Source organism: Hippopotamus amphibius, chromosome 3 (genome assembly GCF_030028045.1).
Source record: "Hippopotamus amphibius kiboko isolate mHipAmp2 chromosome 3, mHipAmp2.hap2, whole genome shotgun sequence".
Lineage (NCBI taxonomy): Eukaryota > Metazoa > Chordata > Mammalia > Artiodactyla > Hippopotamidae > Hippopotamus > Hippopotamus amphibius.
This window is the reverse complement of record NC_080188.1, coordinates 113,577,517-113,590,835: the sequence shown is the minus strand read 5'-3', so window position 1 is coordinate 113,590,835 and position 13,319 is coordinate 113,577,517. Positions and strand designations below refer to the sequence as shown.

Sequence of the window (13,319 nt, the reverse complement as noted above, 5' to 3'; positions counted from 1 at the left end):
CTCACTGAATAGCAGTTTTGGCAAAACAAACTTTGAGAAAAACTCTCCCAGAGAAATCTAGATTGACGGAATTAGTAAGAAATGTCCTCAAAGATGCAAAAGCTAAACTATAGGTACTACATGCCCTTGTTATTGTCTAAGTTATAAACCTTTTTCACAAAATTTTCTAGTTAGATGAAATATAATCAAAATGTGGGTTATTGTTGTGACTTACCATGAGGACTAGGGGTCTTGCTTCTAAGACCAGTGCTATGTGGAAAAGCCCCAGCCCCTCAGAGGTTGAAATGGGAGGCAGAGATCTTAAAGTTCATCAAAAGTTGAACAATCACACCTATGCCACACACTCTGGACAGAATCATTCATTTTGTTATGGAAATAAAAGGAATTCAGATGCCCAGGGCATCAAAGGCAGAACCATTTTTTACTATGGATGAATTTTGCCAGAACACCTTTCATGTCCTTGTTCCTCAGGCTATAGATGAAGGGGTTCATCATGGGTGTCACCACAGTGAACAGTACTGCACCAATCTTATCTCTGTTGTCGGGGTCAGTGGATGAGGGGAAGAAGTAAACCCCTACAATGGTCCCATAGAAGAGTAATACAACTGTCAGGTGAGAGCCACAGGTGGAGAAGGCTTTCCACATTCCCTCTGTGGATGAGAGTCTCAGGACAGCCCTGACGATGCAGACATAGGAGAAGAGGATGAGGGCAAAGGGGAAGGTGATGACTGATAAGCCCAAGACAAAGAGCACAAGCTCATTGATCATTGTGTCCGAGAAGGACAGCTTGAGCAGAGGGGACAAGTCGCAGAAGAAGTGTGGGAGAGCATTGCTGTCACAGAAGACCAATCGAAGGAGCAGAAGGGTGTGTGTCAGGGCAACAAGGTTACTGAGGACCCATGGGATGACTGTGAGTAAAATGCAGAGCCTGGGTTCCATGATGGTTGTGTAGTTCAGAGGGTGGCAGATAGCCGCAAAACGGTTGTAGGCCATGACCCCCAAGAGGAAATTGTCAATAACAACGAAAACAACAGAAAAATACATCTGTGTAATGCAGCTCTCATAGGAGATGGACTGACTCTTGGTCTGAATATTCATCAGCATTTTGGGGACCGAGGTGGAAATGGAAGAAATATCAGCAAAGGATAGGTTGGCAAGGAAGAGGTACATGGGGGTGTGAAGGTAAGAATCCAAGCCGATGGCCAGAATGATGAGCCCATTCCCAACCACAGTGACCAAGTACATACCCAGGAAAAGCACAAAGAGGAGCTTCTGCTGCTCAGGCTTGTTGGAGAGTCCCAGGAGGAGGAATTCAGAGATGCTCGTTTGGTTTCCTTGATGCATATTTCTGCTAATCTGGAGAAAGGAGCACAAGGTCTTCACACCCCCACGAGAAAACCTAATATGGTACCATTGACCTGTGGCCATTGCAGGGAGGTGGGCACTCCCTCTAGTCTGAAGGGGAATGAAGAGTGGAGAAAGGTTACTTACCAAGCAAGTACGTCAGCAGTGCAGAGACTCAGGAAGTGTCTTAGAAAGAAAAGACAGGGACATGATAGTAGATACTTCTCAATGAACATGTTTTAAACTCTACCATGATTCTGAATGTGATTTGTACTGTTGGCTCCAAATGTAGTTACATGCCCCAAATTGAGGACAATATGTGAGGTGTACATGATTTCTAAAGATGCTAGATAGTCCTGAAGGAATTACTTAAAAATGAACTAACTGGTCCCAAGACCTTTTCCATCATTCCCCTGCATCCTTTGAAAGAGTCATTAAAGTAAAGAGTTTGGTGAAGTAGAAACAACTGGGTGTTAGGAACTTTGATGAGAATATATTGTTGTGTGGGTACCCTTTTCACTCAAGTTAGGGGGATGACCCCAAAAGAACTGGTCTTGAAGAATGTGTACAAGAAGGGGATTCCAGAATTTTACTTCATTCATGGTTGGATGTTATGTAAATGGAGAAAGTTTAATGGACACATATGAACCTAAACATTTGTGTTTTCCTCGTTTTCCTCTCCCCTTAAAGGTGGGATGCTCTCTGGATCAGCTCACTCTGCATGGTAGGGCAATCCTGCAGCCTCGCACAGGACACAGCATGAATATGTGAGCTACCCATAAGCCAAGTGGATGCTGCAGGAAATTTTTGAGCTCAAGCCACCTTGTTGGGACTCCAACCAAGAAGGAGTCTGCTGGGGTAGAGGAGTCTATAGCAGTAAGATGTCATGGAGTGGCTCCTTATGAAAGAGGGGTCATAGAGAGATGATGGATAAAATTCATGGCCCTTGTCAGGGAACTGCTTAATGGACCAGTCTCTGAAAAGACCTCTGAAGAATCCTAAGTGTACTCAAGACAGAGCATGCCTGCCACACACGACTCACCAACTGCTAGTATCCATGGCAGCAGACTGTTGACTTTGCCCCTTTTCCGCCTCCATTCCCCCTCCTTACTGCTTCCTCTTACATATCCCCAAGTTACACATCACACTCAGCTCAGGAGGGAGTACACATGTTTGAAGGATGTGAAACTGAAGTTTTTATTTGGGTTGGGCTTTTGAATACCTGGTGAAGTGGGTCTTTAGTACCAAAGTAAAACTTATTTTTAAAAACTAAAATTGACCAGAAAGTAATAGGAACCTCCCAAAGAGTTACCCAGAGGCAGAGAAGGTAGACTGGACTGAGAATGGTTTTCCCTGTGGCTTATTGGGAAGACTATTGGCTTGAGAGCCAAGAGTGTTAGTCTCATCTATCTACTCTCCTATATTGTCTCCCTCTCATTTTTCTTTCTCCCTTACTTATCTCCAAAGCCCCCCTTTTTTTAAAATAGATTAGAGATAGTCAAGTCTCCACATAGCTTTTCTTTCCTTGAAGAGGCCAAAGAATAGTAAATCTCTACCCTAGGATCCTGGAAAACAGAAGAGCAGTGGAGACTGGAGCAGTAGCTCTGACATCTCTTTGCCTCTGAGAAGCTTGGCTTTACAGATCAGGGAGAGAGAGAGAAACTTACACGAAGAAGGGAGATGTCATGGGAAAACTAAAGTGAGGTAAAGAACCAGGAGGCAGCTGTATCTAACCTCAGGGCAAGATACATACCAGCCTTAGAGGGTCCTGTGATGAGTAAGCCCTGGCCTGGTTTAGGCTTGACTAGCAAGAGGAAGTGTGTATTTTTGTTTAACAATCTCTAATCTTGCTTTCCTGTCCTACCTCTCCTGCCTACCAGCAGTTTTGCCTAAATTGTTCTGAGTCCCTAAGGCACCTGCCTAACTAGTTAAAAGCAGCACTGAGGTCTAAAAGGGCTCACCTCTGAAAGATGGTAGTATCCCAGGAAGTTATTGGAACCTAGACCAAGTAGCCTAACTTGTTCTTTACAGGATTGTAGCGGGGAGACTGAGAGCAGGTCTTACATATTTTTCAGAACCAGGCTCTTTCCCCAAGCACAGAGTTAATAAAGCCCTGGTGCTGGGCTCACCTGGGACACTTAGCTCCTTCCTAGTCCTTGGGGATAATGTCCCTGAAGGATTTTCCACAAGACAGACAGTTGTTTTCATATCCCAGGCTCAATGAGGTAAATGGGGGAATAAACAGGCAGCTCTGCCTTTTTGTTTGTTTGTCTTCAGGTGCCTCTTCCTACCTGTGACTTTCTGTTTGTATCTTAGTTGGTTATTGCCTTTGTGTGTGCCTTATGTTCCCAGTGAGATGGTAAGTGTTCTGAGAGATCCTTCTCTGTTTCCTCTCTAGTGCCTAGTAGAGGGGAAATAGTAAATACCTCGAGAGTTGAGTTTAATTCCTGCACTAGGGATGATGACTCCACAGAGATGCCATCTCTAGGGGAAGGGATAGACTACAGCCTTCAGTACCGCTCAAATGAATGTCAGTGTGGGAAGGGATCTGGGGACTCAGTAATTCAGCATTCAGAGCTCTTAGTTGCAAATGAAAGAAATAAACTCTGGATTATTAATATCAAAAGAAACAAGTTGAAATGGTATTGGCTGGTTCACAGATACACTGGGAAGGCCACTAAAACAAACTTTGACATGGACAAGGGAGGCTACACAGCCAGAGACACAGCTGAAATTAACATGTGCCTTTTTCTGATTGTATGTGCCTCATAATATAGTGCAATTATTTCTCACCCAAACCAAGAACACACCTCCTCTTCTTCCTTAAAATAAACAATGTAACCTGTGGACTGACTGTATAAATATTCACGAATAATGTTAAAAAAACTGGGTAATGGAGAAGAAATAAAAGGCAAGTTATATCTATTTATCTATCTATCTATCATCTATCTATCTATCTATCTATCTATTATCTATCTATCTATCTATCTATCTATCTATCTAATCTATCATCTATCTAGTCGCAGCTAGGAAAGAAATGTGTGGGACAAGAATCCTTGTTTCTACAACTTGTCCATGAGACATATTTATGAGTTCCTTCTACTACCGTCACAGCTGAATATTCATGCCCTCCTAAAACTCATATATTGAAACATGACCCCAGGTGATGGTGTAAGGAAGTATGGACTTGGAAGGTGATTAGGTCATGAGGATAGAACCCTCATAAATGGGATTTGTGTCCTTATAAATGAAGCCTGAAAGAGCTTCCTTGCCCCTTCTGCTATGTGAGTATGCAATGAGACAATGGCAGTCTATGAGCCAGGAGGGTCTCACCAGGCACGGAATTTCTAGTGCCTTGAACTTGGACTTCTAGCCTCCAGTACTGTAAGCAATAAATTTCTGTTGTTTATAAGCCACCCAATTTATGGTATTTTGTTATAGCAGCCAGAAGGGACTAAGAGAACTACTATCTTAGCATGGGTCTTCTTGCTTCTAGAGCCTGAAGCAAGAATTTAAGCCTTGATATTTTATTTGGAAGATGAAATCCCAGGGATGTAAGGAGGAGGACAATAGAGGAAACACAGGCTAGGCTAGATGCAAACCAATGCAATGAAATGCATCACTGAGGGAGTAATTATTCAAAGCAGCATAGAAGAGACAGAGAAGATTATTCATCAGGTATATTTGCCAAGCATTTCAGACTCCTCTGGAAGGAAAAATTGTAGCTAGGAGGACCAGTCCAGGGAGAGAAGAAAGGGATATTTATCTACCCCATTCCTTTCCATCTCTTGCTTCCCATCAGCCAAGGTTCATCCCATGGGGACTTGACTCTCTCGAATTTGCCAGTTGCATCATTTCCCCTTGGTGGCCACACAGAAAGTCAGGAACCATACTCCACTATAAGATGATTGGTCTGAGTCTAGAAGATAAGGGAAACTTTGCGTGGGCAGGTTTGGCACATAGGTTTAATGTGGATGTCAGTCATCTGAGAGAGCTTGGAAAGAGGTAGCAGGGTTTAGAAGGTGAATTATGTCATTAAGGAAGTGATATAAGGTTTATTTCTAATACCATCCACCTCTTGTGCCATTTGTATCTACTTATGCCCTCTTATTATCTCTAGATTCTACAATATAATTTTTGCAAGAGAATGAGAATACTCTGAGAAGGGAAGAATCCTTCTAGTCAGCCTAGAGCAATGTTTCTCGTTCTTTTAGTCTTTATTGTCCAGAAACCTCCTTAAGGAGCCTTTATAGATCTTTTATCCTCAATCCTCTCCACCTCCCATGAAATCAAAGACTATGGAATAAGATTTTCTCAGATGCGGTTGTGCTCTGGAGAGGCACAAACCATTAAAATGTCTGATTTTTTTCACCCCTGAAGCACCAACTTTCGCCCACTTGGGGGCAGGATCATCCCTGTTGAGACCCCTTCAGGGTGGCAGCCAGTCTTGCCCTCCTGGAAAACTAAGGCAAGAAGGCCATCAGAAAACATCACAGTCCTCCTGGCCCATTAGCTTGTGCTGAGGCTCTGACTGACGTTCTTCCTCTCCCTCCACCATCACTCACTAGGTCCCCCCACTCTTGGTTCAGACTGTAGCTGATCTTGTTTTCTGTGGAGCCCAGAACTTTTGCCCTGAAGGATGTGATTCTCAGTGGCCCTGACCTTTGGCTTGTGGTTGTTGTAACTGGTCATCACAGTCATTCCTCCAGAGTTCAGAATTACCCTGGTTCAAGGTTTCTAGAATAGGAAGCCCATTTTCCCTACTGTGCTGTGAACATGTGGAGGGTAGAACCTGAGTATTAGTCCTATCTAAAGAGAAGAACTTGGAAAACCTTCAGAGCCTCTAAATGCATTTTATCTGCTCCAAGTTTATCAATGAAACATTATGTAGGCCTTGCTTTATATATTGTTCTGGCATAAATTTTATGGGGACGTCATCAGGGCTAACACTCAGTTTCTTTCCCCCAAAAGTTTTCAAAGTCCTTGCAGATGTAAGATGTGAACAAGAAGCAAGAGCTTGTAGTTGCCAATGGCAGGTGGAAACAATAATAATGGTTCCCATCAAATTCTGAGCATGGGATGGAAAATGCTGCAGGGATTCAGAAGAGAGAGACATCTCTGGAGACTGGAGTAATAAGTATATATTTCATGGAGTAAGTGAGCTAGAATCACACTTTTTAAATGGGTAGGGTTTATATAGGTGGGGAGAAACAGAGAAGGATTTTGATCCAGGTGGATGGTGTGAGCAAAGGCCAGGTGGTAGGACCATGCACGGGATAGTCTGGGTTCACTAAAGAGACCAGCACTGCTAAGCTTGAGGTTCATATAAAGAAGTAAGAAATAAAGTTGCAAAGTGAGCAGGCTGGCCACAGACTGGGTATCCCAGTCCTAGGGTCCTACATGGAGGAGACAAGTCTCCTTGGCTGCTTGGAGAACTGCTGAGACAGATACAAAATCTGAAGAAGCCTAGACTCCCCTTGTGAGAAGTGTGCAGCTGCTGGCCTGCCACCAGACAGAGTGGGGAGAGGTCTGCTCAACTGTGTGCCACCTTGCCACGTTCCCCAGTCTGAGCTGACTGACCACCCAGACCCCATTCACTCCACTCTGCATCTTAACATTGGATCTAGGGTAGGCAGGACCTAGATAAGTAATCTAGGGACAAAGAGGTGACCCTGGGGGCCCAGGGAGTGGTCCAGATCTGGTGGTGACAGCTATTGTTTTGCTTAGTCAAATGGTGTCTATAAGTAGCCCAGACTTCTGACGGCAGGCAGTTGCCTCAATTCCTACAACCACCGCACCCTGATCCCAAGTTCCAGCTGAACAAAAGCTCCAGCCTCGCCCACTCCATGCAACAACTTTGCATTAGCTCTGGGATAACCACAACAGTGGAAAAGATGCAACTGGGAGCTGTGTCTGAGCTGAGTGATAGATGCCTACACAGGCAGTGCATTGGATCCCTTTAAGTCATGAGCCCCACTTACTGCAACACTCCCCTCCTTTGGGGCAAAAGTCCCAGTGTAAGGAGAAGATAAAACACACACTTAAAAGGAGAGCCAGCTGGATTCCAACCCTCAGGGTTTCTGCTCCAGGGACTTGAGTGCTGATCCACTGGACAGTGTGTTGATGACCACTGAGCAGAGAGGAAGTCCTGACTCACACCCTGTACAGACTCTAGCTCCTCCAACACCAGCCACTCCCTCTATCAAGGTAATAGTGGCCAGCACACCCTGAAGAAAGACATGACTGGCATCCACATCAAATCCAGCCCTCACTCCAAAGACACTGGGTACATACAGTCTACACAGGGATGTTCCCACATAAAAACACCCCTTCAAGATCAGGATAGATAACTGTTTATCTTTAATTCATAGAGATAAAGTTAAATAAAACAAAAAGCAGAGGAACTGCTTTCAATTGAAAAAGCAAGAGAAAACCCCTAAAAAATAATGAAACATAGATAATCAGTTTACTGAAGAATGAATTTTAAAAGTTGGTCATAAAAATGTTAACTAAAGAAAGAGAATTGATCTAAGCACAGATCATTTTAACAAGGAACTTGAAATGATAAATAAGACTCAATCAAAAATAATTTAATTTCGGAGATTAGAAAGCACCCTAGGGGCGATGAATAGCAGATCAAATGACACAGAAGAAGGCATAAGTGATCTGGAGGATAGAATAATAGAAATCACCCAATCAGAACAGCAGACAGGAATATAAATGAAAAAAAAAAAATGAATGCAGCACATGAGATCTTTAGGATAGTGCAAAACATGCCAATATTTTCATTATAGGGGTTCCAGAAAGCAAAGAGAGAGAGAAGGGAATCCAACATGTATTGAAAGAATTATAGCTGAAAACTTCCCAAACCTAAAGAAGGAGACAGATACCCAGGTACAGGAAGCACAGAGGGTCCCAAATAAGATGAACCCAAATAGACCCACACCAAGACATATCATAATTAAGATGGCAAAGTTAAAAAGAGAATTCTAAAGTCAGCAAGAGAAAAATAGTCATATACAAGGGAATCCCTGTAAGGCTCTCAGCTGATTTAGCTACAGAAGCTTTGTAGGCCAGAAGGGAGTGGCATGATATATTCAAAGTCCTAAAAGGGAAAAACCTGCAACCAAGGATACTCTACCCAGCAAGATTATCATTTAGAATGAAAGGAAAGTTTTTAAAAAATTACTCAGACAAGCAAAAACTTTAAAAATTCAGCAATACTAAGCCTACCCTAAAAGAAATGTCAAAGTGTCTTCCCTAATGGAAAAGAAGTAAGAATCTAAAGGAAATCCAGAAAAGATGAAAACTCTAATTCAAAAAGATACATGGACCCTAATGTTCATAGCAGCACTATTTACAATAGTCAAGACATGGAAATAACCTAAATATTCATTGAGAGATGAAATGGATAAAGAAAATGTGGTAGATATAGGGAGAATGGAGTATTGCTCAGCCTTAAAAGAAGAATGAAATAATGTCATTTGCAGCAACATGGATCGACCTAGAGATGATCACACTAAGTGAGGTAAGTCAGACAGAGAAAGACAAATATCATATGACATCACATACATGGAATCTTAATGATTCAAAAGAACTTATTTACAAAACAGAAATAGACTCACAGACATAGAAAATAAATTATGGTTACCAAAGGGGGAAGGAGTGGGGGAATGGATAAATTAGGAATTTGGATTAATACATACACATTACTATACATAAAATAGATAAACAAGAAAGACCTATTGTATAGCACAGGGGACTATATTTAATATCTTATAATAACCTATAATGGAAAAAAATATACATATATTTGAATCACTTTGCTGTACACCTGAAACATTGGAAGTCAACTATACTTTAATAAAATAAAAAAATTTTTAAAGAATCTATAGAAAAGGTAAAATTCCTGTAGGAAAGGAAATATATAGTAAGAATTGATGATCACTTAAATAAGGCAGCATGTAGATTAAAAAAAAACAAAAAAAAAGTGAAAGTAACTATAACTACAATAAATAGTAAAGGGAGAAGCATGAAGGGAGGGGAGCAAAAAATGTAGATCTTTTAGAATGTGTTTCAACTTAAGTGATTATCAGTTTAAAGCAAATAGATATAACTATTGATCAACATACACAAACCCCATGGTAACCACAAATCAAAAACCTACAACAGATTTGCAAAAAATAAATAGAAAGGAACTCAAGCATACTACAAAAGAAAACCTTCAAACTGCAAGAAAAACAGAGAGAAAAAAATGAACAAAGAGGAACTACAAAAACAACTGGAAAACATGGAATAAAATAGAAATAAATACGTACCTATCTAAAATTACTGTAAATGTCAATGAACAAAATTCTCTGATCAAAAAACATAGGGTGGCTGATTGGATAAAAAACAAGACCTTTCCATATGCTGGCTACAAGAGACTCACTCCAGGGTGAAAGACACACCAGACTGAAAGTGAGGGGATAAAAAAACATATTTTATGCAAATTGAAATAACAAGAAAGTGAGAGTAGCAATACTCATATCAGATAAAATTGACTTTAAAACAAGGGCTATAGTTAAAGACAAAGAAAGGAATTATATAATAATAAAGGAATCAATTCAAGAGACGATATTACACCCATTAACATATATGCATCTGATACAGGAGTACTTAAATATATAAAGCAAATACTAACAGATCTTAGATAAACAACAAGGATTTACTGTATAGTATGGAGAATTATACCCAATATCCTATAATAATGGGTAATGAAAGGTAAGCTGCAAAAAACAAAACAAAACAAAAAACAAAAAAAACCCTGAATCACTGTGCTCTACATCTGAAATTAATGCAATATTCTAAATCAACTATGTTTCAATTAAAAAAAATACTAACAGACATAAAGGGAGAAATTGACAATGCTGTACACCTTAAACTAATTCAATATTCTAAATCAACTATGCTTCAATTAAAAAAAATACTAACAGACATAAAGGAAGAAATTGGCAATAATACGACAATGGTAGGAGACTTGAACACCCCACTGACATTGATGGACAGATCATCCAGACAGAAAATCAATAAGGCAACAGAGGTCTTATATGACACAATAGACCAGTTAGACTTAATATATAGTTATCTACAGGGCACTACACCCCCCCCAAAGCAGAATACACATCCTTTTTAAATGCACATGGAATGTTCTCCAGGATAGATCAGATACTACAAAGCAAACCTCAACAAAGTTAAGAGGATAGTAATTATATCAAGCATTTTTCTGACCACAATGCTATGAAACTAGAAATCAACTACAGAAAGAAAAACGTGAAAAGAAAAACACGTGGAGACTAAATAGTATCCTACTAAAAAACCAATAATTCAATGATGCAATCAAAGAGGAAATTAGAAAATATTTTGAGACAAATGAAAATGAAAACACAATTTTCTAAAATCTATGGAATGCAGCAAAACAATGCTAAGAGGAAATTTTATGGTGATACAAGTCTTCCTCAAGAAACAAGAAAAGTCTCAAATGAACAACCTAACCTACCACCTAAAAGAATTAGAAAAAGAACAAAGCCCAAAGTCAGCAGAAGGAAAGAAGTAATAAAGTTCAGAGAGAAAATAAATACAATAGAGATAATATAGCAATAGAAAAGATCAATAAAACTGAAAGCTAGTTTTTTGAAAAAATAAACAAAACCTACAAACCTCTAGCCAGGCTCACCAAGAAGAAAAGAGAGGATCCAATTAAACAAAATAAGTAATTAAAGAGGAGGAATAATAACCAATATCATAGAAATATAAAAAATCATAAAAGAATACTATGAACAGTTATATGCCAACAAATTGGACAATCTAGAAGAGCTGGACAAATTTCTAGAAACATACAGCCTGCCAAGACTGTCACAAAGAAACAGACAATTTGAACAGACAAAACACTAGAAGTGAAATAGAATCTGTGATTTAAAAACTCCCAGAAAACATCCAAGACTGGACAACTTCACAGAAGAATTTTACCAAACATATAAAGAACTTCTACAAAAACACTGAAGATAGAACACTCCCAAATTCATTCTACAAGGCCACCATTATCCTGATACCAATGCCAGATAAAGTCACTATAAAAAAAAGGAAATTACAGGCCAATATCATTAATGAATAGACATGCAAAAATCCTCAGCAAAATATTAGCAAACTGAATCCAAAAATACATAAAAAGGATTAGACACCTGCAAATTAATCAATGTGATGCATGCCAGTGATGCAGCTCTCCCTCTGTGTGGTCATTAAAAGACATAGGCTGATGAAGGCTTCACTATCTATAGCTGCCCTGGCTGGAACATGAGGCCTCCTCAACCATTGTGACAGGAGAAAGATAACTGGAGAGTAATGTGTTGCTTCAGTCCACACAGAAATGACCCACATCAGTTATTTCTACAGTTCATTGTCTACAGCTAATACATGTCCCAGTCAACCTATAATGGGCAGGCACATTTGGGGAAGCAGATGGAATGTTTGAACACCACTGTTTTTGTGATCCATGCTGTATCAATGTTTATGAATAATGAAATGTGAATACTTAACCCTACAGAATAACTAATACCTGATATGTGCTAGAAATTGTTTTCTGCTTTGTATGCATGCGATATGCTAAGTCTCATTGGCAACCTTATGGGGATAGCATGATATTATTATGTCCATCCTTACAGTTGAGAAGCTGAAGGCTGATGATGTTAAATTACTTAGCTGATTTAAAGCCAAGTCACTTTAGTTCACAGAACAAACTTATAACCACTACATATGTCTGCAATGCAAAAGGTGAGATAATTCTTATCAGGAGTAAGCTTAAAGGAGACTGTGGAGAGGAAAAGAATGGACCTATTTCCTTTGTTGCAAAAAAAACAAAAAGAAATAAACAAACAACAACAAAAAATTTCCAGGCCATAACTTTGGTGGTAAGGCAAATAGAATAAAAAATAAAAGATTTTTAAAATGCATTTATTTATTTATTGAGGCCATGCAGTTTATGGGATCTTCTTTCCCTGACCAGAGATTGAACCCAATCCCTCGGCCCTGAAAGTGTGGAGTACTAACTACTGGACTGCCAGGGAATTCCCTAAAATATTTTTAAGAAACTTTCTAAGATGTCTTTGAGAAAAAGCAGACATAAAAATTAAAACTTAAAAAGTTTAAAAAATTTTAAATACCAAGTGCTGCAAAGATGTGACGAAACTGGAATATGTTTTCTGTCGGGAATGCAAAACAGTAGAGACACTTCCATAAACAGCTTGGCAGTTTCTATTCAATTAAGTATATTTACCAAATGAGCAAGCAATTGAACTCTTAGATATTTACCCAATGAAAAGAAAAACCTATGTTCACACACAAAACAATTTAGCCAATGTTTAGGTCAGCTTTCTTTATAATCACCAAACACTGGAAACAACACAAAGTTCCTCAACCGAGGAATGAAAAAAAACTGTGCATAAAGTTTACATTATGTTACGAGAATATGTGTATAAAAACAGATGATTGAACTTGGTGTACCCCCAAAAAAATAATAAATTAAAAAAAAACAGATGATTGAACTTGGTGTTCCCCCCAAAAAATAATAAATAAATAAATAAAATTTAAAAAAAAAGTTTACATTATGAAATGCTACTCTGCAAGTTAAATATTCTACTATAGATCACAAGTAATCATAGTACGGACGGCAACTGAATTATGCTACGTGAAAGGTCACAATCAAAGATTACATATTCTAGGATTCTAGTTAAGGACACACTTGCAAAGGCAAAATTATGTGGAAAAAGCAGTTTATTGGTTATGAGGGGTAGTGGGTTGGTGACAGATTTGACTGCAAAGAAACTGAGGGAAGTTTATTGTAGCTGATGGTGATAGAGGTTACCTGACTTTACATTTGCTCAGATTCTTAGAACTATACAGTTAAAAGGGTGCATCTTAACTGTTTGTAACTTATATAT

The 13,319-nt window shown here is 39.3% G+C and overlaps 1 protein-coding gene across 1 annotated transcript; it reads right to left on the bottom strand.

Moving 5' to 3' along the window:
• Positions 1-401: 401 nt before the first annotated feature.
• Positions 402-1,344, bottom strand: LOC130850031 (olfactory receptor 1S1-like). Its single transcript, XM_057729343.1, has one exon. The coding sequence runs from the start codon at positions 1,342-1,344 to the stop codon at positions 403-405; it is 942 nt and encodes a 313-aa protein (XP_057585326.1). The 3' UTR covers position 402.
• Positions 1,345-13,319: the final 11,975 nt, after the last annotated feature.